Source organism: Perissodus microlepis, chromosome 19 (assembly GCF_051167445.1).
Source record: "Perissodus microlepis isolate ML-2025 ecotype Zambia chromosome 19, ASM5116744v1, whole genome shotgun sequence".
Lineage (NCBI taxonomy): Eukaryota > Metazoa > Chordata > Actinopteri > Cichliformes > Cichlidae > Perissodus > Perissodus microlepis.
This window is the reverse complement of record NC_140479.1, coordinates 19,242,104-19,269,404: the sequence shown is the minus strand read 5'-3', so window position 1 is coordinate 19,269,404 and position 27,301 is coordinate 19,242,104. Positions and strand designations below refer to the sequence as shown.

At 40.1% G+C, this 27,301-nt stretch overlaps 2 protein-coding genes across 3 annotated transcripts; both read right to left on the bottom strand.

Moving 5' to 3' along the window:
* Window positions 1–1,369: 1,369 nt before the first annotated feature.
* On the bottom strand, window positions 1,370–16,654 carry diras1b (DIRAS family, GTP-binding RAS-like 1b). Its single transcript, XM_084914496.1, has 3 exons — window positions 16,458–16,654; window positions 7,354–7,694; window positions 1,370–7,066 (listed from the first exon to the last, which is right to left on the bottom strand). The coding sequence occupies exons 2-3, from the start codon at window positions 7,660–7,662 to the stop codon at window positions 6,779–6,781; spliced, it is 597 nt and encodes a 198-aa protein (XP_084770622.1). The 5' UTR covers window positions 7,663–7,694; window positions 16,458–16,654; the 3' UTR covers window positions 1,370–6,778.
* Window positions 16,655–19,089: 2,435 nt separating this feature from the next.
* LOC146365859 (receptor expression-enhancing protein 5) lies at window positions 19,090–26,436 on the bottom strand. Of its 2 annotated transcripts, none has more exons than XM_084914498.1 (6): window positions 26,314–26,436; window positions 26,085–26,217; window positions 22,004–22,097; window positions 20,640–20,778; window positions 19,941–20,131; window positions 19,090–19,742 (listed from the first exon to the last, which is right to left on the bottom strand). In XM_084914498.1, the coding sequence occupies exons 2-6, from the start codon at window positions 26,197–26,199 to the stop codon at window positions 19,736–19,738; spliced, it is 546 nt and encodes a 181-aa protein (XP_084770624.1). In that variant the 5' UTR covers window positions 26,200–26,217; window positions 26,314–26,436; the 3' UTR covers window positions 19,090–19,735. The 2 variants fall into 2 exon arrangements, with proteins under 2 accessions (XP_084770624.1, XP_084770623.1); XM_084914497.1 differs by having other exon boundaries at window positions 19,963–20,131; window positions 26,314–26,435.
* Between the last annotated feature and the right edge of the window lie 865 nt (window positions 26,437–27,301).

The following is a 27,301-nucleotide window of genomic DNA, read 5'->3' as shown; positions in this document are numbered from 1 at the left end:
ACTTTTCATTTTCTAAGAAATCCACGGTGGAAGCCCATGAGTCACCACTTAAAGATGTTCACAGGCTGACAGGTGGCATCCACCCACCCACACCTTTTTTGTCATATGCCACGTGTACTCCTGCAGCCTAATCTTAGACCCAAACGGAAACACAGACTTTCCCAGGTTGTCTCATGTGTTTCATTTTTATGTGTGTATGTGGATACGATAATTGTCTAATTAAGACCCAGCAGAGGGGTTGCCACACTGGCCTTCATGGGGAATGACATGTTTTTTAATCCTCCCAGGAGCAGGATGGGAGACCCGCCTGTCGCCGCATCTCCGCCACCAGGGTCACACCACACTGATGCGACAACCGCCGTCAACGTCACACTGTCTCCATAGCAACCGTGCCGGGCACAGCATCTCCGAGCAGATGTTGGAGGGTTAAGAGAGAAGAGAGAATGAAAGAAAGAGTAGGGGGGAAGCCAGTATCTCTGTGTGATGAATTAATAAACTGTAAAGAGTCTGCATGTCATGGCAGCACGACATGGGTGAAAGAAGTCAACAATCCCGAGTTGGGAAAATAATTTAAATTATTATAGTAAAATTTTAAAATTCAAAAATGAGAAAAAAGAACTATCAAAGAGAATCACTGAGAGTCGCTGAAAAGAAATAAACCCCTTCCAAAGTCATGCCAGCAGCAGAGCTTTTACATGAATGTTAGTCAACAAGCAGAGAAGATTGCTGCACTGTAACCTGTGATTTAAACACCATCTACAATGTAACACAAACAGCAATATATTGTAGGTTTTAACAGTAATGTACTGTAAATGGCAAAGGATTGTGGGAAAATATTGGCCCACTACTGTAAATGTAACTGAATACTAAGTGTTTTAGTACTCTTAAATGAAAAATGAGGCATATGGAAGCCGTTTTTCTATTTGTATGTTAGATAAGATGGAACTATTGCACACTGCTATGTTCTCCCTTTTAAATATCGTACATTTTACAGGGTAAACCCCCCTAAACTGTATCCACATATGCTTCCTCAAGGAATATGCTGTATCGTATAATGCTTACACAGAGGGTTTCTACAGCATGCTTTTAATTCTTTCAGTTATTTCCTCTCTTATTTTGAAGGCTGCTTTATTTTTTCTCTGCTAAGTATTTACTTCCTGTCTTTGCTCTTTCCCCTCCCTTTCGTATGTCCACCTGTTCCTTGTTACCCTGTTGCCCCTTATGTGTATTTATCCTGCGTGATTTCCCTAAGGCTTTGGACTGAAGTGGCTGACCATAATATCACTGATTTTCTAAGATCCACATCACTGCATGGATACAAACGGCAAGCAAAAGGTGAGAATGTTTAAAAAAATGACAGGAAACACTCCTCAGTTCATATTTTTATTAAGAAAATCATTTTGCAGATTTGATTATTATTATCACCTCTCTCTCTCTCTCTCTCTCACACTCTCTCTATGTATATATATATATATATATATATTTATATATGTTAGTTTCAGTTATTCAGAGGATGCATCAGCACAGTATATTTTAATAGGAAGACTATTGCTAGAATAAATATCTATACATTATAATTAGTCAAATGAAAAAATCCAAACGAAAAAAAGAAGAACCAAAGAAAAATCATTTACAAAAACAATGAGAGCTTAAAAGAAATAACCCATTTGCAAAACCAAAGCCATAAATGTTGCAGAGGAATTTATTTAAAAAATACAAAGATGATTCACAGTTTGTGTCCTTGTTCTCATGCTGGCTGGAACACCAATAGGGACCATGCAGGAATGAAGGGCCAGAGCATCTCGATAGTACCAAACCACAAATTCCTCACCGTATACTGCTCATTAGGATCTGAGGCGATCAGATGAAATGTAAAGGGGTGAGCCTGAGTGATTGGCAGGAAGAATGGGAGTTCTTTTGTATTTTGATCCTCCGGTACCGATTTCCTTTAGCTCCTGTGACATGAAGCCCTGCTGGACAGGAGCACAACCTGCCCCTCGCTGGTAACAAAAAGCCTGGTGTGTCAGAAAACCACAGCTTTTCTTGAGTATAAAGGTTTAACTTAGTGCTCGTTCTTTAAGCTTCACATGGTCTGAGGTTTCCCTTGCAGCCACAGAAGAACAAATCCGAACCCCACTCCCTTTATTGTATGAGACTCCTCAGCAAGATGAACAAAAAGTACCCTGTGACCTCACTGGTGACAAACAACTCAAGTAAACTTTACCTGGTCCTACACAAAAATCTGTGCCACCAATGTAGTTATCTATGGAGGCCCAAACTATAGCTGTTACTAGGCAATAAGTATATTTAATGTTATAAAACAAGTAATCATACCAACAATATTAAGACTAAATGTGTAATTTAACCATGAAAATATCATCGCACAAGCAACATTTTAATGAAAATACCTGCAGCATTTTTTAATTAAAGAAGAGTGTGGAATTGCAAAAATTATTCTAAATTTAAAAGATCCACCAAGTTCCACAATTTCATGGTTCAATTACATCTTTCTGCATCCAGTCGTATGATTATTCATTTTATAACTTATTATTTAGTCACCTTTAACATAGCTGGTCTCCATAGAGTTCCTCCTTTAAAGTCAGTGCTTCTCTTGCTACAGCATACAAAAAAAAAGCCCAACGTAAAGCTTCCACATGAAGAAAACTTTAACTGTCCTACTTCTGATTGGAGGTTTTGACTATACAAAGAATGCGCAGGAGACTGCGCGCTCCCACCACGGCATCCTTTATCTGCACGCTCTCCCTTCGCTTCTCTGAAACCTTTGAACAATATTTACAGCTATCTACAATCAGATGCGAGGAGGGTTGGTTTTCAGTAAGTGCAAACGGCAAGCAAAAACATACAGAATGAATATGAAAACGGCTCACAATTTATGCAGATTTATGCAGAAGTAACGCTAACAAAGGTACAACAGCGTTAAACAGCCAGAGAGCGAATGATGTTTCACTGACAAGGCCTGTGTGAATGTAATATGCGTGTATGTGTGTGTGTGTGTGTGTGCAACCGAGGGCATGCAGTCATTCTATTTCAGTTCCATGCCTGATTTATATACTAGTGTGTGTGCGTATAGGGGGTGTGTGTTGTGCAGGATGACTCATGCAGAATGTGTAGGCACTCTCCACGGGAAAGCTGCAAACATCTGACAGACACTTCATGAGATTGTACAACAGCAACAACAACACAAGCACGCGCACATACACACCCGTGCAGGCCGGAGTGAATTAACATGAAAACAATATATATAAATAAGGTGGATGAATGTGCATGTACATGAATGCACTCCCGGTTAAACACACAGAACAGGGAATATGGTTCATGGATAAATGAGATGAGATGCGCCATGGAGGGACAGGGGCAGAAGTGTCTGTCCTGATTCTTGCGAGCACTTAACTCACACAGTCCACAAACTCAATAGCTCACACACTCCACAAGCACAACATCTTCTTTCAACGGCTCCCACATGAAAGCTCGAACGATTCTTATACAGGCCACGGCTTGTGCGGTTGAACTTCATATATTCGCTCTATGTCTATTAATAGCACAGCCCCCTGTTGTCCATAGTGCTCTCTCACGCTGCCTCATTGTTGTTTTTCCTTCCCTGTTGTATCATATTCTATGCAGGAACATGAACAATGACAGTCTCCTGTTAACGTCAGCAGAACAACAGTTTGCACAAACATGCGCACACAATCTGGCAACCAGACATGTCAAGCTGATATTTATGCAGCGTGTGCACCACTGCCGGTGGCTTTGCGTCAGACCAGAAAAGAACTCGGTCTGAAAATCATTGCAGGCGATTTTTAAGGTTTTCTTTTTCAAATTTTAGCTCGTCAAATGGCCACAACCTGTAGATTGCACTCTATCTATATAGAGCAGGTTAAAAATAAATGAATTAATAAAAGAAAATAAAGTGATTAAAATACAACTTATATATCTGTTTTACACATCTTGTTTTTGGAATTTAAACAGATTTTCAAAAAAGAAAATAAGAGAGTACAAGTGAGCATCCCTGGCATCTAACAAGTAAAGGGTATGTTTACAATATAAATGTTTGGGTTTAACAGGACCTCACATTAGTGCAAAGTACAACACAGTAATAACAACAGATTCATTCAGCTTTCAAAATAAACAGAAAAACAAAATTACAGCCTGGAGTGGAACTTTTAGTTACATATTCACATTTTGCTAGTGCTATCTAATTGATAGATCTGAAGAGTGGATGCGTCAAATACAATAGATCATGAGTATCGTTATTAAGCCGTATATTACAGTACATAGCAACACTGAACCTTCTACTGTAACAACATTTCCCAGAAAGACAGTGGGTAAAGTATTTCTTTACATGGGTAACATCTTACTTGAAGCTCTTGTGAACATTTCGGTGAATTTCCATCTGCTTATCTACACGTCTGAAATCATTTTATAGTGGTTTGTGGGCATGAATGATAAAGGTAGGACATTTTACACGGTGCTTATGAATGAGGCGTTGCTGATTAATAAGCAAGTCTTCAAGTAAAATGTCACCCTAAAGTGCCCAGTTGTTGATCCTGCTGCACACATAAAGACAGAGAAGGAGACAGACGAGACTAGTTGCTGTGCTTATTCTCTTTTTTCTTCCTTTTTTCTTGAGAAATGAACACACAGTTAAAAGGGGTTATCATCTGTGTCTTTGGGTTTAACAGTACAGGAGCAGATTATCCGCCACGCTAATTGTTGTCAAAACCGCCTGAGAGATGGAGAAAAGTAGACAAATAATCTGACCCCTCATCGTCGTCCCACAACCTGTGATCCTGTGGGGGTGGTGTGGGGGTTGATGTTACATAACGTTTACGCTCTTTGTGTCCACAGCTAACCGGTCACATCACGATACCCTGTTGTTCAGCAGAACCACAACCTCATTGTGCCAAGAACCAGACAAAATAAAGCGCCATACATCAAGACAGAGAGCTACCTGTGGTCATGCTACCTATGCAATTCATGTTCAGGACTGTTGAATGAAAGCTAAGGATGGAAACTGCAACCAAATACAATAAAAGAACAAACAAAAAAAAAATAGAATTAGATATGTTGGAAAAAAGTATTGTGCTTTTGGCTGCTCTGTATACACTGTGTACAATTTTAGAGGTCCTACATGAAAAAAAGGGTATATATATATATATATGCACTTTGGACATACAGCACAACAGAGATAATTATTAATACACATGTAGGCGGAAACATGGCAAATAAAATTGTGTGTGGTGATATAAAGTGCAATGTGAGGGCATTTAGGCTGAGTGAGCCCTGTTCTTCTTCATTTACTCAGTCAACGATGTTACTCAGATTGACTATCAGAGAGCTAAATGTGTGTGTGTTTCTTTTCTTTTTGCATGGATGCATCATGTGCGTGTTGTGTCTGCACATCTCTGTGACCCATTCTGTTTCCTGATGCTTGGAGTTACAGGTGATGAGTGTACGGAGATGCATCAGGGTGCACTGGATAATCTGCATGGAGCTTTAAAGATCCACCCTCCCCCTTTTCTCCCCTGTGTGCTTTTTGTTAAAGGAGATGTGTTTAAATGTAACTTTATAAGAGCATCATAAAGAAAACTAGAAAAAAAGGCCAAAAGAGAAACTCTCACATGAAAAGTGCCAAAGCAAACTGACATTCTCAGAACCAAAAGTTCTCTTTCATCTTACCAGCTTGGCAATGATTATCTAAGTGTATTAACCTCGTAGGCAAGGCAGACTCGTATTTCTGTTTCATGTTTTAATGAGAGTCCAGCTTCCTTTCAGCCAGAGTTATTCTACACTTGATGAGAGTCTTAAAAGGATTGTTGCGTCGTATCAATGGCATGCGTGAAGCCCCTGCCGCTGGATGTTTCTCCACATCAGATGAGGACATTTCGAGGGTTCATAGATGACCTTTTACCATAAGCATTTGGGGGATAAACGCAAAGAAGTGTTTTTATATGACGATGGCAATTGAAAATTGAGCTTCAGAGCATCAAACTTGAGTCAACATCATATACTAGTTGGGGCTGAGGATGTGCAGACTGGATGGAATATATCTAAATATCCCATATTTATATACATCAAAGTCCTTGGGGTGTGGCTGGGTCATGTGTTTTTTTGCTGTGATGCTTCATGCTAGCAGTGTCAAACTTTTGAGTCCTCTGTGTACTAGCATGATAGACACCTCAGTCACTTACAACAGGGTCTCTACCAGATGAGTGAGCTTTGGAACTCGCTTACTTGTACATTACATTTCTCTACAGTTGATATAATAGAGGGTATGAAAAAGATGAGAAGGGTGAAGTGTGAGCTGAGCAGGGAGGTGCAGAAGTGAGAGAAGATATTTAAGGTTTTGCACTGATCAGAAACCTTTTGCGTTTTTATGGACTTCTGGTCTTCGTGGTCAGTACTCTCATCCAAGTTCTCGAAGAGTGCTCCATCCAGGTTTTTGTGACACTTGGAGGATACAAAGTCCACACCCCTGCCATTTCTGTATTCATCTGTGTCACACACTACTTGTCATCTCAATCCCACTCATCTGTTTCCCCATTAAGGATGTGCATGGATTTATGCTCCGAACTGAAACGTTTCCTGTATGTAAGTTGTGTTTGTGAGGAGCGTGTCGATGATGAGAACCCCGCTGCCGTCAAAAACCTTGTTGCTCTGTATGATACGTTTGGTGTCTGGCGTCCTTCTTCTTTACTTCTCCGTATTTCATCTCCCTCTCTCTCCTCCACCTCCCTTTCCTTTCCTCTCTTGGATTTTACATCACGCTGCATTTGCCCTTCAGTCTCTCGGCACGGGATTGCTTCCCAGAGCGCTTGCCGTCGATGTTGAGGCTCATGTTCCTCTTCTTATCCAGGTTGAGCAGCTCTTGAAAGAGCTCGGTTACGTTGTGGTTGGTCTTAGCTGATGTCTCCATGAAGGCGCACTTCCACTGGTTGGCCTGGGCCTCTCCGTCCTTAGTTTCCACCTCTCGCTGGGTCTCATCACTTTTATTTCCCACAAGCATGATTGGGATAGCCTCAACATTGCCCTTTATAGCCAGGACCTGCAAAGGCAAGCAAATGGATTTGATTTGTTATTTTCTGGGAATTTTGCCTGTAGTTTTAGCACCCAAAGAGAGTACATCATTACAAATGAAAGCGTTTGTGGTTTAGACATCACCAGTGACAAAGTTGAGGAACTAATGCAATACAGATTACCCCAGACAGCATCATTATTTTTGCTCTTTATATTTAGTACAATGTAGAAAAAAAATCATCAGCACTTTTTAGTATAAAAGCCCAGCGCGATTAAACAAGCTCAGCCATCCAAAGACACACAAACACTCCTCACCTGTTGGTAAATGGGTTTGAGCTCCTCCAGGGACTGTCTGCTTGTGATCGAGTAGACCAGGATGAAGGCGTGGCCTTTAGAGATGGAAAGGCGCTGCATGGCAGGGAACTGGTGACTGCCTGTTGTGTCTGTGATCTGGAGGGTGCACACGCTCTTGTCACAGCTGATCACCTGGCGATAGGTGTCCTCCACCGTGGGGATGTAGGTGTCCCTGAATGTGCCTTTCACAAAGCGCAGAACCAGGGAGCTCTTCCCCACTCCCCCAGCACCGAACACCACCACACGATAGTCGTTGCTCTGTTCTGGCATTCTGTCCCCTCGGGTTTAAGATAGTCTTACACCTATAAGATTAGGAAAGGGAACATGAGAAGATAAGATTCTAACAGAAAATCTGGAGCTTTTGTTTAATGAATCAGAACAGGAGGAGTATATGCTGGCAGAACTTAACCTCAGGCCAGTGGGTTTTAAAACACTCCATCTTTCGTGGTCTGACTATGAGCCAGAATACAAATTAAAGAAGATGAGTTTGGTGATGATCCAAGTGTTCCACCTCATGCAGACATTTCCCTAATCAATACCCTTCGCATAGTCACGGTTCTTCAGTTTCAGCCCCAAAAACAATCCCGCATTTTCTAATTAATCATCAAGCCAACATAGAACACCGATCACTGTGCCTTCCACTAATATGGATCCAAACAGAGTGAGTCAGAGCAACTAAAGCCATCGTAGGGTCTACCTTACAAATTAAGCAGCTCGAGGCAACTGTTGTTGTGATTTGGTGCTGTACAAATACAAGTGAATTGAATTAAAAGTAAAAAGATGAAAACCAGTTGTGTGTGAAGGGTAAACACAGAAATCTATTTGAGAAAATAGATGGACTATTGGATTTGAATTCACCAGTTGGCTAAACACATCACAAAGGCATACTGATTCAAGCCAAACTGGCTTCAGCGTTACACCTGTCAGTGTTACATTTGCAGCTTTGCTGCTGCAAGTGGCCAGTGCTTGTTAGGATGGTTTAATGGTATTAAAAATTTGAAAAGAGTCAAGGTTCAGTGTTTGCTTTACAAAACAACACAAGCTCAGGGCTTTAAAGAAAGTGTTGCATTGCATAATTCACAGCAGATTTCATCCTCGGTCATCAAACTAAAAATGCTAAATCCACACTGTGTGATATCAGATTATATATATCAGGTAATAAAGATAACATGCAAATGAACACAACTAACTGAAAAAGCCCAGTTTGTAGACAGCAGCAGCACAGCGCTGTGAAAGACTCTACAATTAATCACTCCTAACATTACCTGCTGCAGCTCATGCATATGCATCTAAACAATGTCCTCGCACAGAATCTACTGCTATCTTTGTGAGGGCTTGTGCTGTCTGCACATGATTGCACATCGTATCTGTTGCATTATTTATCCGCTTTGGTGCTAAACGTGCTTTAATGTTCTGTAATAAGATATTCTATCAGCTGTGATCATGCTGCTCTCTAAGCTGCAGTCATAATGAAAACAGTAAATCGACATCAATACCATATGGAATAAGTGGATTTCTGTCATGCTTGCACTGCAGGAACCCACTATTGATGGCAGGGTGCCTGTAATTGCTTTGCTGGGTTCTAGATAATATCAGTCCAGGAGTTTGAAATAAATGAGGATTTGGGGAGTGCCTCTTGAATTTTATAGACCGTCTCTCAGCTGTAAGCATGTGTGATGTATAAGACTGCTTCATATCTTGCTGAGAAAACCACCACAGTTTAATTTTCAGGTGAGCCTGTGGCTACTGTTTTACTCGGGTCTGGAAGAAGCAGAAAATCTTCCCTAATGGCTCTCTTGATACTTCAGAAGGGTGATAAACTTGAAACTGCATTTTTTAGATAGAGGGGTGTATGACTGAAGTTTAACCTCTTGGGACTTCAAGTCTGTCGTATTTCTCTTTCAGACCGTGGCTGCGGTAATGAAAACATGTGCAGTGAGGGTCATGTTAACCTTTACAACTCTTAAGTGCAACATAACTACAAGGCGCTGCTGTAAAATTGCCAGAAACAATAGTCGTCTACAGTGCCTTACTCTTAGCTTTAATGAGGCAGTCAGTGATGAAAAAAAAAAGGTAACACTTTAAAAATTGCCATGTAGCTGTCAAAGCTGCACAGTGATTTTTGCTTAACCTGCTTAATAACAGACACACACATAAGCAGGAATGAGGCCTCAACATAGTTTAAAAAGCCAATTTCTAAGTGAATTTATTTTGGCCTTCTTGGATGTAATTCGGCATCTAGAGAGGATTAATTGTTTATTACAGTTAATTCTTGAGACAATGCTGCCGTCTTTAAAGCTGCTACAGTTTATATTTCTCCTACTGGTGGTTAAAATGGCTGTTTATACAACACACAACTCTGCAGTCCATCTCAGATCTGCAAAGCATTTTAGCATCTTCATCTATCTTTTAACTCATTATGTAAAACTGGCATGAGTGTTGCAGTACAGTCTGGCTTCCTGCTCTAATCTGTGCAGTATGTGGTGGCAGCAGGCACCAAATGGCAGACTGACAATGTTCGCACCTAACTGGTGAACACAGTGGAGCATTTAGCTCCTGGGGGAATCTGATATTTCCCTCTGGAGCTGGTAGAGACCAAAACAAAAACAGTGTAAATATTTGACTTGCATTTGGCTTTCTTTGTTTCCATTTTGTTTTGCTGCCTCCAAGAGGCCCGAAACAGAAAACACCCCAGAAACAAGCCAACGGTTGAACTCAAACACGTTACATAGAGCTAATCTCACAGTGCGTCGGAAATGCCATTTAAATACAGAACCAAGGAGTCATCTGCAAACTGTGGAATGATAATCAAAGTATACAGTTTGGTTAGTGCAGCAGTGTTTCTAGAGCTCAGCAACGTGAAGAGTATAGTATTATTATTACAGGGAGAAAATATGGTGACTGCTGTAAAAATAGGACCCAAGTTACTAGTTTCTGGTAATAAACCAGATCTAGTTTTAATGAAATACTGCAGCAAACACCATCACAAAAATCCACAAAGATCCACACTCAGCCACCAATCTAGACAAAGCCACACAGACTGGTATGATGTCTTTGATTTGAAGCTGATATATCAGTGCATCTGATACATGCATGCTCTGATAAACTCTTAAATATTCTCTTTACTTATCCGCAACTTTAGTCTTTCTTTGAGCTGCTACCTAAACTTCCTCTTGCTGCTCTGTCACTCCCCAGGTCTCCATGGTGTTTGATCAATAAACTAAAGCCGCTCCGGTTTTAATCGATGGGGCCCTGTCTCTGTGGGCCCCGTCAGTCTGTTGTCCTGCCGCGGTTGGTGTCTGTTTGGTTTCTTTGGATGTGGATTTTAGCTCTGTGACAAAGATCCTGCTCATCAAAACCTCCCCCACTTTTCACCTGAACTATAATTAGCTCTCTCCCTCCCTCTGTCAGCAACTATAACTGCACACACAGGTGCAACCTCATAGTGGCACACATACTGTACTTCCGCTCCTTCACCATTTGTCCTTGATACCAGGCTTTTGAGATTTATGACACTCTTCCCAAACGCAAGCTGTCTCTCTCCTTTCCCCCGTCCTCTTCTCTGGTTTTATTTGAAATGAGAGGACTGCAGTTCTTTAATGAATTAATGGTATACTATAAATGCATCTGCATCAGTGCAGCCAAACTCCATTAGCAGATAGCATTTGGCACAGACCAAGGAGGCCTCTGCTCTTCTCCGCCAGAAAATAGCTGCAACGCAGCCTTCTCCACTCGTTTATTTCACAGAGCGAGCAAGAAAATGTCACCTTTAACAAAAATATGCACATAATTTCCCTCAAGAGAGCCACTTATGCAGCGGCACAAAGGAAGCGCATTAACCAACATCAAACACAATGCCATTCAACAGATCAAGAGCGTGATTAAATAGACACCCACAAAGCGGTCCCATGGTATCTTGTAGAGAAAGGATTTTAATCAGGCTGTGCATAGTGGAATGCTGAAAATACACTGCTATTTGGCAATGAGTGTTTTACAGGATCAACAGATTATCAGCCTGAAATATTTTGTCTTTTTCTGGCCACAGTGAAACCTACACAAAGTTTCTTAAGCTGTCAGCCTGTCAGTTGCTGTATGAATGTGTGTGTGCGTCATGTGTGTCTGCCTCTGTGCAGTGAAGCAGAAGATTCCCTGTTCTCGGTGCACACATCAGCTCAGGTCTTTTCAAAAGTGTGTATGTATGTGTGTGTTTTGCCACGGGATGTAATCTGTGCTCTTGGCGAGGCAATTTTTAGACACGGGTGTTTTCATTAGGTTTGAGCAGACAGTAGAGGTTCGATTTATAAATTTTGATTCAGTCTCACACATTCAGGCACGCCGTCGCCGCTTCTGCTTCGCCACACTCACACCTGCTAAAACACACACATGGAAAGCCTGCTGAATGTGTTTATCTTAGAGTCTCTGTTGGATTTCATTTACAGCTCTTGAATGTGAAAACTCATCTCCATAAGTTTCCTAAAAAGAAACTGACGAAGCTGCATATTTTTGTCACCTTTACTGTCTGTGTGTGCGTCTGTTGGAGTATGATGACGCACAGACAGGGCATCCATAGAAGTTAAAATATTATGTGTGGTGCTTTGCACAGAATTAAGAATATGCCGTTTTCTCTATTTACTTTCTGGATTATTATCCCCTGATACAGCTACTGTCCTTCCAGTGAATCCAAACACTGATTCTTCTGATTCTGTTGAATGAAAAAAGGCCACTTTAGTTAGATGACAGTGCATTTTTGAAGTTAGGAGACTAGGTTGGAGAATTCTGATATTAGCTGTTGAGAGTTAGATGAAAATAACAATACCTTTCTCAGGGTAAGCTACAGCCAGCAGCCAGTTTGCTCAGCACAAAGACTGAAAATGAGAGAAGACAGTTAGCCTGACTCCATCTAAGTTTGGAGAGTTATTCGGCCAAGCCAAGAAAAAAAGGCTTACGTAGTTTTTGTACAATTTACGCAAACATAGTAAATTTTGTGACCTCCGGCAAAAGCCAGGCTTGCAGTTTCTCTCTGCTTGTAGGCTTTGTTTTAAATGAACTGCCTCCTGGCTCCAGTTTTATATTCAATGGACACTTATAAGTTTGGCATTAATGTTCCCATCTAGTTCTTGTCAGGAAAGCAAGTAAGTAGTTCCCCGTATGAAACTATGTGGTTGTAAAAAACTTTTACTGTCCAAGAGAAAATTTGTTTTAACCCCGTAATGCCTGAACCATGAAATAATTGCCAAAAATTTCTGTTTGACCTCCCCCCCCCAAAAACAAAACCAAGTTATTGAACAGTTATTGAACTGTCTGATATATATGTGGATTTTAATTTGTGTTGATGTCCTTACATTTGGCACTTTGTGTAATTTATTGCTTAAAAAATTATTGTGCAATTTATGCATATTTTTCAGGGGGGAAAAAAACTCACAAAAACTCATGTATCACAAATGATACAGATGGTAATTGATAAAGTTCAGTTTAGACTCAATGTAAATGATTTATGTATGACTACAGGTATCACCCCTGTCAGTCTATACTGTGACTGGGCAGACGGCACCGTTCGTGCATGGAGCGTGTGTGCTACACTGTCCAAGAGATTGAACGCCCTGTGGTCTTGGCTTAGTAGCTAATCATTGAGCTTAACCTCCTCTGTGCTTGTGGCCAGCTCTGCATTGACCCAATTCCCAGGACTTAAGTTACCAGCAGTCTCTGTATAAGACTACACGTACCCTGAGGCCCTCTGATATCCCTGGAGCATCTCTTTGATTCAATGTGAACTGACACTAACATAGAGCCACGGGAACATCAGCTCAGCCACAAAACTGTAAAGGTCTGCCTGTGTGTAGTTCAAAAAGGACTCATCAGAGCACCCAAATTTCTCACCTTGGCATAAGTTCATCAAGGTGGCGTGCACTGTACAGACCTGTTCTGAGTGAGTAGGAAAGGGAAAAAAAATGCTCAGATGCTTTATTACTGACCAACATGACTACTTTAACTATCCAAAGTCAGAATATCATTAGAAGAGGTCATTAAAATAACCCTAGATTTCACAGAAACATTTAAAATACAAATAATGAAAAATATTTTTTCAGAAGTTTTAAGAAAACACATATACACTTACAATGTCTGGATTATTGCACATAGCAGTTTTATGGCGATAGCCTCACACATAAGCCAAAGAGCTTTGCATTTTGAGAGATGATAAGCATTCATTTAAGCTGCCATACTACTATGACTGATTTGGTAATGGTTGTGATTAACATAAACACCCCTCTACCTGCACTTTCTCCTTAATATATCTAAATGTGCACTTTTAAAAAGAATTTAAGAGGAAAATGTTTCCCTCTCAGGGTGATTCATTCCTGAGCTGTAACCAGCATTTGTAATCTTAATCATGCTGTTGCTATGCAGCACTTTTACACAGGACAGTGTGTAACATTTCTGTGTAATTAGTCTTTGAGTGTTTACTTGCGCTGAGTATTAGTGTGACCGGGGGAACCCATGGATTGCTCCGTCTGGCTTCTTTGTAAAACCCTGTTAATACATCAGCCTGGCAATCTGGGAGACACACAGGCACCTGGCTAATCGCACAGCAATTCAGCCGAGGAAAAGTAAAGAAACTGAGATTCTGACTCTGTGACAAAACACTTAAGCTCGTTGTCAAAGCTGCCATAATGTGCACAGGTTTATTTTTTTCAAGAAAGACTATTTTTAGACACAGTAAAGGCCCTGACCTGACTGAAGCACTAACTGCAGACCGGTGGAGTGTGCTGCAGAATCCTGCCTGCAGTGACAGATGGTGACAGGGTTGGTAGTTTTGGATTGGCTCCATGGTTTCTACTGGCAAGATCAACCGAACATAGTTTTTTCCCCCTTTTCTTTCTCTTTTTTATAAGTAGCTGATCCAGGTTTGATAACAATGCAGATGGTTAAAGGAGGAAACAACACAGGCGTTCCAGTCCAGACTGCTTGTGATGCTGACATGACGCAGTTGAGATTATAAGAAACTGACCTTTAACTTTTCCTCATCTAAAACCTCAAATTGTAGAAAAATATATGTCTTTTTAGGAGCGTTGAAGATGGATGGCATTGAAAGGCTGATATGTGAGAAAAAAGTGTAATCAAAATATTGGTTATTCTACAGGTTGCAGTGTGCTTAAATGACCATGGCAGCTATTCTGGGCCATGATTAGTTATTCACAAGACTCAGGCAGTTCTGCTTAATGATATTAATAAGTAAGACAATATAAATCTTTTAGCTGAGCTTATGCTTTCAGAAGAGCTAAAATGCTTTAGCATTGATCTTTTCCAATATTAAAGAAGACACTATGCCATATATAGTTCAGAAGTACTCAGCGGGGATGGTGCATTTGACCAGACTTGTGCTGTCAAAGCGACAGACAGACTATAAATGAGCAGGTGAAGATAAAGCCTCTGCTGCCACGTTTTCTTTCATAATATGGCGCTTGCTGATTTCTCAATGAAGCTTCAAATGTTATATTTTATAGATTTTTTCTAGTTTTATGTAATGACCATTTCATAAAATGGTAAATTTAAGACACCACAGAAGGGTTCAAATGTGATGAAAAAGATGCCTAAAATGATTCATAATTGATCTTTTAATTAGCTGTAAACTGTTCACTGAGCATACATATGCTTTCTGAAAAACTAGTTCAAATTCTCACTGTTTCATTCACTGACAAATGGCAGTCATCCAGCACACAGCAACCACACACAGGCTCCAGTCCATGGATGAAACATTACACAATAGTAGTAGAGAGGATTTTTTTTTCTGAAGAAACTTTCTTTATTCAGATTTTATCAGCTAACAACCTTTCTGTCATCCAATTGTTTCTGGATCTTTTAGGTTTTTATGGATTTTTTTTCACATTAGACTTCTGCTTTTACTGGTCCTTTATCATCGTCATCACCACTGAGTATCCACTCCCATACTCATCTCAAACATCATCACCTTCATAAACTCGCTTTGGTTTTGCTTGTTATCACTGAATCACTTCTTTGTCCTGTTTCAGCAGAGAGACATGTTCTTATGCAACTGAACCGTGGCCATTCAAGAGAGACAGACAGGCAGGCAGACAGGCAGGACACTCCCCCTACATGTCCACTTTTCCTACAATGCTTTAATGCAGTCTGCATCTCTAACTACTCTCAACCACACACTTTAAAGCTTACTCACAGGATTTACTGCCATACATCTCTGCTCTCCTCTCCATCTCTCTCTCCCTCTCTCTCTCTCACACACACATACAATCATGACTGGCAGTGTTAAACCCATACAGGAAGTTCACATATATGCGTGCGAGCACGCACACACGCGCCGGCGCACGGGGGACCTAAATGATTCACAGCTCCTTTACATTTCACGGTGGATCTCCTTCCCAGTCTTGAAACCCACAACTAAGATCACAGATCCAGGGGAGCACAAATGCAGATGGAGGATTAACTGTAGCATTTGCCACAGAAATCGAGCTTTATTCGTCACGCTGGCGTCATTATTAGTGTATGTGCATTAATGTTGACGTGCATTCTCCGCCTCGATTGTAGTCGGGAAGCGGTGGCGGGAGAGGGCTTGCCGTGGTTCCGCAGATTTGTGCGCAACGCCATTACAGACCACCCTACTCTGCGTGGTTCATTCATAAATACCGGAGGATCGCCATCTCGCAGTGCTGCCATCATTTCGCAGTCGCAGCGAGCCCCCTCCTCCCAACCCTCTCACCTCCCTTACTCCTCAAAGCAATATGACAACCCCAATACCTTCATATATTTGCCCTCCCTCTCCATCTCCCTCTCCTGCTTACTGCCAATATGGCTGTACGAGGATACAGGCAGTAACAACTGACACGACCGAGGTTAGCGAGCAGAAATGTAACTTGTGATACAACAGCGGCGAGATGGATGCAGAAAGTGAGATTTGCTGTCCCGGGTTGGCCGTGAGCAGCAGGAATCGTGTGCGCATAACAACCAGCCAGCCAGAAGGACCGCGGTTACGCCACTGAATACCAACATCTGATCTCTATGTAAGATGTGGAGGCTGAGGAGCATCTCGATACCTGATCGTGAAGAACGGCTCCGCTTCTGGCTCGTCCTTGGTTCGGAAGGATGAAAGACAAACGCCGAAAGCGTCTTAGAGCATTTTACTCGTTTCATGTAGAGCTCATGTCGTCCGATTCCCAACACCACCACAGCAGACTCTCTCTCTCCCTCTCTCTATTTCTTTCTCTGTCAGTCTCTCCCTCTCTCTTTCTCGCACATAGGACGTGGGAGGTGCTATGCTCTCTCCCTTTTCTATCCACACTTGATTTTCTTTCGGTTCATACACTTCCTAGTGGTTGGATGCTAGCAAAATAAGTTATTTTAAAACGTCTTCCTCTTAAAAAATATTCTGTGAAGGCTGGATGTGTGGGAATTTGATTAAATGTAATCAACCACCTGCCCCCCAAAATGGAAAGAAATTGCACTGAAATATATGAATAAAGAATATATCACTGCATAGAGATACATATGGATCAATGCATATAATATATTTTTAATAGCTGGAGGCAGAATCATTGGTGACCACTAAGCAACAAATCACATTTAAGTTAATGGGTGAAATGCAATTTATGGTCAAAAATATAAACCAACAAGGGCCCCTATTTCTTTCAAAACGTCTCAGCCACAGATAAATATATTGTAGCCTTCAGACATTCCCAGGGCCATGGCAGACTTGTGGCATTTCCCGTTGACTTGGGGCCGCATAAATGAAAAGCTGCAGACTGCTGAAGTCCTGAGATGGAAATTGCAAGATGAAAAATGTCAGACTCGTTGGATTTATTAGGCCAGGGTTTTCATTTAATATTCGGCTGGCATCAACACAAAGAATCCTTAACATAAGCTAACATTTAACATAAGCTATGCCAGTATAAATTCAAAGATTACATCCAAATCAGTCCTGTATCACTTAGAGCAAAGGTATGTGAAGCTGGCATATTAAATCAGTGATGTTATAGAGCTAGCTGTAATGGAATCAAATATATTTAAAGTGACAAGGAAAGATTTTAATGAAAAAGAAAATCCCGTGTTCGATGCCGTTTCAGCACCACGGACAGAGACCCCTTTGTGTTTCAGCACCGTGGAGAGCGCCGGGAACGTATGAATGCAGTAGACTGGTGTGTATAATACAAAGCTAACCAGAGCGTGGAGAATGGAAAAATGAATGACGTGATGACAAACACGCATCGATATAACAGTAAGTCTAAATAAATCATCAGCCCATGTCAATATCCGCTTGACAGTGTCAGGTAACATCACAGCTAAGTGTGAATAAGCATCTACTTCACGGTAGGTCCAAGGCCAAGTCAGACCAAGCCTTGTTTTGAGCTGTGGTGTCTGTACGTGACGGTCTCGCTGTATGACTCACCAACTCCATCTGCAAGGTCTTGTCTTTGTCCCCCTCTGTCGGTAAGAAGGGGAACTACAGATGCTTTGGGAGAGCGGGGAGAAGCAGATCCATACGTGCGTGGTTCTTTCAAGCAGCATCGATTGAGGAGAGGAGATAATGAGGAAAACACCAGGGAGGAGGAGGAGGTGGTTTAAACAGAAGACAAGACCAAACCAAAAAACTAAAACAAGACTTCAAAACAATCAGACCTGCCTACAAGTGTGTGAAGATGTTGACATTTGTGGCACATTTTCATTAGTACTTTCTACCTGTATGCAGCAATGCAAACAGGAGTAAGTTAGTATAGCAGTAAGCAAAAGCTTTAACCTTCTAGTGGAGCTACGTGACAAATAATTCACATTTACGAAGCTTTTTGCGAAAACACAAAGGTGGTTGAGAAAGATTCGTGAATGTACAACACATGCTGTCTCCTTCCGTTTAGCTCTTCTTCCACTGTCCTAAGCCATTACAGCCCTCACACTCAATAAAAAGCCTTTTCTCAAACCACACAGCAACAAAGTGCAATAACTGGTGTCTGGGTCCCATTTCTGTTAAATCAATAACCCATCGGCTGAGGGACTACACAACAACAACACCCAGCAGGCACATCTTCACAGGAGCCATTTCCAGATGGGTTCCTTCCTTTCTCCCTGAGGTGGAGTGTGGCCACCGCACTGGCTCCATCCACCATTTCCAAAGAATTATATCCAGCGCACAAATACAAAGGAACTCCCATTCAGAGCTCCTCAAGCGTGAATAAAGAGGAAAACACAAATTAATGCGTGGGTGGTTGGGCTATCTGAAAGCTGGTAAATGTACTACAGGGGACAGGTCAAAAGATCAAGTAATAAAGAGACTGTGACAGTGGTATTTTCCCTGCAACAAACCCCAAAATAAAAACATCAAATAACATTTCCTGTGACCTCTGGTCTGAAATTACACTATAAGTTATTATACACAAATGAGAAACTGGTAAACGTGTAAATCTTAGGTAGGTATATGCCAGTTTTAAAATTACTGCAGATAAAATTCTATATTAAAAAAAAAAAAAGATATATACTGCTGTAAAGACCAAAATCCTCACAGGGTACAGATCCAGTGGCACAATTTCCTCGATTCACTACCTCTGCTAAAAAAATAAATAAAAAATAAAAATCACTGTTGCGTGAATGTTGCAATCCAGAACAAATAAAATCCCATTTGGCACTATGTGAAGTGATTGGAAAAGGGATTCTCAAAGAAACAGATAGTAAAGACAGACGCAGGGGTCCAGTTTTATTGCTTCATCATTACAAGGTGATAAATTAAGACATCAAAAAACACAGAAGTCAAGTTAAAGACTGAGAACCTTCATAACGAGCTTTAAATTCTGCTTTGCATAAACAAAAATAAAGCTTGTAAAAGCAAGAAGACACCAATGACCCAAGTGTTCCAGTTTTGATTGTCAATTTTAAAAAAAAGAAAAAAAAAAGAACACATCTTAGGGTAACCTGCTTTTATAACTATACTGTTATTCAACCATGGTTTTCTGTCACTAGTGGCTCAGTTAGACAACACTGCCGACATGCCCACTACTCAGAGTACTTGCAGGTATAAAACTGTATTTTTCTTTTATGTTAACATATTTTGTCACACTAAAACAAACAAACAAAAAGAAAAGCTCACAAAACAGGTCACAGTTTCACCGATTGCCTTAGCAGTACCAACAGGAGCAAACTGATGTAGAAGTAAAAACGGCTTTATTTATTTTAGAAGTGTGACACTTCCATGATGTGAAGAGAGGATGGAAACCAGTCACCAGAGTGTCATAGAAGGAGGAGGAGGGCAATCCAAAAGTGAAATCACATATTTCCTGTCACTCAGCTTTCCCATGTTTCTTACTGGTCCTTTTCGTGGTTGAGGGCCCGGTTAACAGCTGATGAAAAATACAGGGAAGGACAAAACAGAACAGAAAAAACCCATAATATTTTATAGAAAATACATGAAAAATATAAGACTGCTGTATATGAGGATATATTCTGACAGTGTGAAACTGTGTGGTCATGCACAAGTTTGTCTGGTGTATTAATGTGTTGCTGCGATACATGCAGAGTATAAACGTGGCTGTACTTGCATGTACACTGTGAAGGGCTCACCCTCCTTTGTGACGGTCTCAGTTATGTTCTTAGCCTTGGCACTCAGATCGCTGACCATACTCTCCATGGTGGCCTGGTGTTTCAGAAAAAATGGTCGGATCACGCGCTTGTACAGGATTTCGGAGCCGTTCCACGTTACTGGAGCCATACACCATATGAGGAACAAACACTGTAAAAAGAGCAAATTTTCTGTTATAATAAAAGGGAGAGCTATACATTTTATGAATATAATATAATGAAATGATAATGAAAATGAAGGGTTAGCTGCAGTCTTAGTTGTTGTTCAATCAACAAATGTATACTGGGATTAAGGTTTTCAATATAAACATAGTGTTTTAATGAAGGTGAGCCAAAGTCGTCATAACAATAAGACCACAGTGTTTCATCAGTATGGTGGCTTTTTGTTTCCATTATGTCATATTATTATTGTTATTATTTTTTTTTTGGTAAAAACATTTCTGCATAGTGCATTCTTTATTTAGCAGTTACACAAAATATCCACAAGAGGGTGGTGTTGGCAAGCGCCACTGTAAAAGAAAAGCCATCTGCCCTTATGTAATTCAAGACAGTATGACTATCTAAGGCATGACAGTGTGGGCAGACTTGGGCCAGTGTCAGCTGCATACAGTGATAATGTACAAAATAACCACAAAAACCATATTAAAATGTCAGCCTACCTTGCCAGCATAGTAAAAGGGGAACCAGAAGAGGAAGATGTCAGAGAAGAACTCAACAACGCTGAAGAGTCCGTAAACAACCCAGTAGGTGAGCCACTGTGTGTCATCCTCCTTAATATTGCTCTCGATGGCCTTAATACTGAATGGAGAGGAGAACAAGAGACTGATGAGGTCACGACATCCATGGTACATTAACATTAAAAGTCTAAACCTGATATGATGATATTATGCGAATGTGACAATTAGCAGCACTGTACAACAAGAAATTCACGAAAGGAGAGGGTCAATGTATTCTGCAAAGCTACATGAACTATAGGGGAAAAAAACCCAAAACTTGTAGAGACACTGTCTCAAGTTGCCCTTTCCCAAACACAGAGCTGGAGATGAATTCACTACTGGAAGTAGCTTCATTTAGTCCAGAATGCTGCCAGAAGCAGAAGGTACATACGATGACCACTTGAAAACCACAAATTCAACTATTATCTGTGCTTCTCTCCCATCAGTGCAAATCACTGCACATCACTTTGTATTAGAGAGCTGATAAAGACTGTTTAACTCCATCAGACATTTACGTTCTTACATGCAGCTCTGTTAGTTTCTACAAAAATTCGTGGCTGTAGTACAGGTGGTCTCATGGGGACATGCATGATGTGATTTGGTGAGCTGAAAGTTGGTCAACAGTATGAATATCAGAATTTATGCCAATACGTACACTGAATGAGTTACTGCCCACTGTAATTATCCCACACCAAAATTCTTATATGTAAAAATAAATTCTTTAGCAAAGTTAGTCAAACTTATTTTCCAATGTAGCCTTTTTTAGTAAAGCTTTTTCTTTTCCCGCATTATTGTCTTATTGAGCTTCAGTTACACAAAGAAACAATCCTGTAGGAAAGAAAATCGGATAGAAAAACCTAATTTTACAGCCAGTAAGAAGTAAAGAAATTACAATGCCCCATACATGCTTCAACATAGACACAGGCATGCAAGCAATGCATGTTTACACTGATTTAATCTAACCTGCTTTTCATAATAACACTGAAAGAATAGGAAATGGTCAGCAATCTCTAAAAGTCTGTTAAATACAAGAGGCAAAATAGACTTTTGTCATGTTCTTTTTTTCATGTAACGGCAGGTAAAGCACTAGTCTTATCAAGGATATTTAATGATTAACAATGCAGCATTCCACTAAAACACATCAGTAACACAGATATGAACTGGTATTATCAGACTGACTACCTTGAAAAAGCCATAATTAGTATTAGTAATAGCAGTCTTGGGTTGGGCTGACATTGAACTTTGGATTCTAAAAGAAGTGTTCATATATTAGAGTGGACATTTTTTTGAACAGATGTCATACATACGAGAAATATGCTGGATAGACAAATCCAATCAGGTTGCAGAGTAGTGAGGCTCCATATCCAAACAGAAGATATATCGCAACAAAACTCAGGAAACCTGCAGAGAGAGAAACACGAGAGGCGGCAGTGAGCTGAGAGCAGACGGCGCGACAGGGAGGGGAGTGTGAGGTTATCCAGTTACTTTACAAACACTTCTAATGTCAAGCTACATTACAGGATATGAGGAAAACACAGTACCAGGATCAGGAGGAGCACTGAACACACACCAAACACTGATATTAATGCAGCCAAAACAAGAGTTGATTTTTTTTAAATACATTTCAAAGCTCATTAAGCCACATGAAAGTATAAACTTCAAGCCTACACACCTCGGGCATGATCGACTCCACAACACCACAGGTTTTATGCAACTTAATATAATATGTTTATGATAGTGTGTAGTATGTGAAACTACAATTCAATCACTATCTTAAAAACATGACTTCCCAATTCAGTGTGTATACTTTGTGTCTAAGGAAACAGACTGACTTTGAGTGGAAATGACTCAAGTTCCTTATTTATTGACTGGCACGAAATTACTCTCTGCCATGCTAAAAAGTAAATACGGTATATGGATAATATAATATGGTCTAGAACACAGCATTAAGGCATGATATAGCCATGAATAAAGATAATAAACATGTAACTGAAAAACCAGAAATACTACAGAACTGCCAACTGGTAACTTTGAATTCAATTAACAAACAGCAGATACACACTACAGTTTAGCATGCAAAGGTTTACCTACCAATTTCTGTCACATACTCGAGATTTTCCCAATAATATTTCTTCAGCTTTTTTAACACTGAGTTTTGAATAACATCTTATCAAAATTTCGTAGGAACTCTATTCATGTAAACCTGAAAAAACAAGCCAAGTGGGGTCACCTCTCATCCCTGTAACATATTTATATGTGCACTTGCAATATTTTTAATCATAAAAATATTTGCTACCACAAAATTGTCAAGAAAACAAACGAGGAATATTGGGACACTGCTTGTAGCCCAGTTACTGCTTACTAAATACATTAATAATACTATATCCCTGCTACGGATCTCTGCGGGGATGAACGGGTGGTAGCTTTCAGAGGCAGGTGGAGTTTCAAGCAATGCAGAGTTGATTAACACACAGAGAGTCAGTATAAAATGTAACTAAGGTGACTCCGTTGCGAGTTGATGTAAAACAGAACAAAAACAAACATTGTGTAATCTCCAAGGTACTGTAGATGTCAGTACTTCAATATACTATTAAAATTTATGCAAAACTCAACTGTTCATTTAAATTCAGCTAATATAAAAGGTCATACATTATCAAAAGCACTAAAAGCATATGATCCTGTTGTAACCATTGCCTGCTCTTTACATCTCATTTGTTTGTCACAGCTCATATACAAATATCTGTGCTGATCCCAGCCTATCCAGCTCACGCCCTCTCCCTCTCTCTCTCCCTAATGAAGACCAAACTGGAAGAACCGGTTGACAGCGAAGACCCCAGGCTAGGTTACAGACAATGGCCAGTGTAAATAAACACACCAGCTGCAGCACAAAGCACTAAAAGCATATGGTAATTTTCAAACCAATGTGCCAGCAATAAAGAAAATGCTTTTTTCCCCACTAGATTTTGACAGCTTACATAGAGTCATTACTTCATAACCCTGAAATGTAGTAGTTAAGAAACTGGATAAATAATGAAACCACAACTGCTTGATTTTTATTATAGCAGTAAATAATTGGACAAAGAAACTCATGGAGTTCTCTTGGACAATGATTGTGTATCTATATTCATTAACATCTTTGTTGTGGAACAACTGAAAATGTGCACAGAAGTCATTACATAGATGTGTGATCTTGTGATGAATGACTCAAAAGTATTTTTTACATAATTTTTGAAGGTCAGCTAAAAATCCAGTTTGACTTAATTTCAAATGATGACAAAGATCCATTGTTATGAGTACAGTGGGTGAGGGGTGGAAGTTGACTTTAAAAATGTGACGTTTATGCACAACTACTAACACCCAGTCAACTGGCTGCACACAGCTGACTTGAGGCATCTCTACTCCAGTCAGCACATTAGTATTCACACTTCAGAGTGTTGCAGGAGTCAGCATGAACTTGAGATGTCTCTCAGCTAAACAGCACACAGTTGCAAAGCTTGGTTCTTGAACTAGCTCAGATCAAAGTGAAGTCCAGTACATTATAGTGAGCAATCAGAAAAGAATTTATTGTACTCAAGTGTTTTTCAGTGTACAACACATTTTTACCCCAAAATGTGAACGTAATATCAAGTAAGCATTATAACGGCACTTACAAATTGGCCAGACGCTAAGTAGATATTTCTGCAAACAGGACAGGGGATGGTATAATTTGGCTGCTCTGTACGGTTCTATTAATTAATTATAGGGTAGAGACAGGTAGAAGTGTTTACATACAGTCCAGAGTATTTGTTTTGCAATTCAGTCTGCTGGAGGGTGTGGGAAAACAAAACAAAACATGGATGTACTTGCATGTAGATCTAAAACAGAAACACTGACTGACAGCAACTGTCTGTGCAAGCGGTTGTTTTATCAATCTTTTGAGAGCAACTGCGTAACTGGAATCATTCTGAAGTACTTGAGATAGACGGTGTTCAACATCAACTTGAGTACAAAATCGCCTTACTTATACTACTGGCTTTTTGCATATATATATATATATATATATATATATGAAAATATAAGCCCATACAACAACAGCAGGCATGCCCAACATGGTTCTTACTAAGGCTTACTGCCACGTGTTTAATGGTTAACCACTTCCAGTAAAACCCAAAAAAGTCTACAAAAAAAAAAGCTTGTGCTTAATATCTCATTCAATTGCAACGTTTGGCTTTTCTATGCTACACGTGTGTATAGATCTGAAATGTTGTGTCTAATTTTTTTTTTTTACATTAATGAAAAAGTATGACATGTTTTGTTTTGTGTATACACATATATAAAAGCCATAGTTATTTTGAAGGATCCTTCCCAAAATATGTAGTATTTGTTACATAAAAATAAATCTGCTGATGAAATATTGGTGATAGAGATTTTTAAACCTTCAATTATCAACATTAGTCACCAAATGTACTTTTTTAAAGTCATCTTTGCATTTTTACTTATGTTGGAGTACTGTTTGTTAGAACTTCTTATCTTTGCCTGTATTCAGGTTTTAGTATGTAGTATTCAAACAACGCACTTCACATACAGTACTAAAGATTCTCATCCTTTGCGACCTTGAAATTGGTTATCCTGAAGGCATGCCATTGTTCTGCCATGAACAGACAACCGTTTTTGATCAATTGAGAGTAAAGACAGTGAGTTTGAATGTAGGTCACCCTGGTATTTCCTGTAGCCGAGTGGCATCCTAAGCACAACCTTGCCTGAGGTGTCTGAAATTTATTGACTTTAACTGTGCAAACTGACTACAAAGTAGCGTCAAAACAAAACTCCCAACAGCTAAGGAGTATGGGGCGCCGTTTGCAATAAAGGAGTGGATCTGTTTGCAGCTGTATAACCAGTCATCCTAGAATCTCCCTCCATTTCTGACCCTGGATATTTCAGGACATGATAAAAATACCCCTGAGATCAGCTGGTGGTGGATCTCGAATATTAGAAGCAGTTCATTCAGCAGCAACGCTTCGAAATAGATTTGTGTGTGTACATATAGGTGTGTGTGTTTGTACTTTTAAACCAGGTCAAACGCAGTAGTGAAGCATTAGGGCCTGAGCTGGATGAACTTTGGTATTCTTGCATGAGAGAGAAATAAAATGAGCAAGCTAACAGAGAGAGGGAGGATATGAAACATCTACTACTCACGAACACTGCAACCACAACTGTGTTCCAGTTTCCGTTTGAGTGACAGCTTACCAGCTAAAAAGCTAACGTTGGCATACTTGTTTAACACGAAGATTGTGCCAAGTATTGGAGGAGAGGGGTAACTCCTAAGCAAAAGTTAATAAACACCTCCAGTGTTTTAAAGTACATTTGTGTAGCTAGCTGTTCGTTTATTCTCGTGAGCTGTTAACATACCCAAGGCGATATACTCTCTCTTCACTCCCGTTTTTTGCTCCAGTGTTGCCAACTGATCAGTCACAAAGTTCTTCTCATGGAGCAGAGTCACGAAGCGCTCCTTAAAGTGACTCATTTTCGGGCCTTCCCGAACCTGCGACCGAAACAAAACCGTACAGAAGACAAAACAAATGTTACATGACCCCAAATTCGAGGAGTTTACAAGAAAACGGGCGGTTTACTTACTAACCTTTGCTTGATAACTTGCCCAGAAACTTGCCGCTGTGAGGGTGTCCGATGACTCCACCGGGCTGTGGCGGCAGAGGGGAGGAGCCTGGATGTGTCTGACCAATCACAAAGCTCGACTGACAAAAGCTGGCCGCTACAGTTGATGAAATAAACGGTTTGTGCTGCCCACGTTTGAAGAAGCTCAGTCATTTGGAGGTCCAGGAAACATTGCTAGTCTGTTGGGCCGTTAGTGAGTTAATAATCTGTTAAATTATGTGACCCCATCTTTATATTTTCTTTTTCCTATGTATGAAAGTTGCTAATATGTAAGGAATGTTTATTCTCTGAATGTGTAATATATGGTGCATTTTGTTTATATGTTAATTTTACTAATAAAATAAAATTTAAAAAAAGTCTGTTGGGCCGCTATCATCCTTAAAATGCTTTAATTTCCCCACACATCCACTCCTGCAGTTACACCGGATGAATTTAATATTTGACTTACAAGGCTTGACTGTTTACTAAGTTTTTATCAGTGTGTATCCATGCACACTAATAAACGTGCTAATTCTCGATCGTAGCGGCCTATGACTTTAACTGTTGTTTGGACAGTACACTTGTCCAGGCAGGTAAGACTTTTTAAGAAAAACCTGGGAAATCTGCATGAGGTGTTCACATTTCTATCAGAAAACGTCTCTCTGTTGCTAACCAGAATATACTAAAAAGCTGTACACATGTATAAAAAGTTCTTGCAATGTAAGAAAGAGTAAGGCCAGTCACTGTCAGTGGTAGCAGTGAAGTTGCCCTTCAACTGAAAGCAAATACAAACACATTTTCTCAGAAGAGGTTTTATTGAAACAAAAAGAAACACATACTCTTGTGTCACCAGTGCACATTAAAGGAATGTTAATTACACATAAGCATATATTATATAGATGTGCACTCTTCAAACAATTTATTAGGTACATCTTGGTAGTGCTGGGCTGGACCGCCTTTTGCCTTCAGCATTG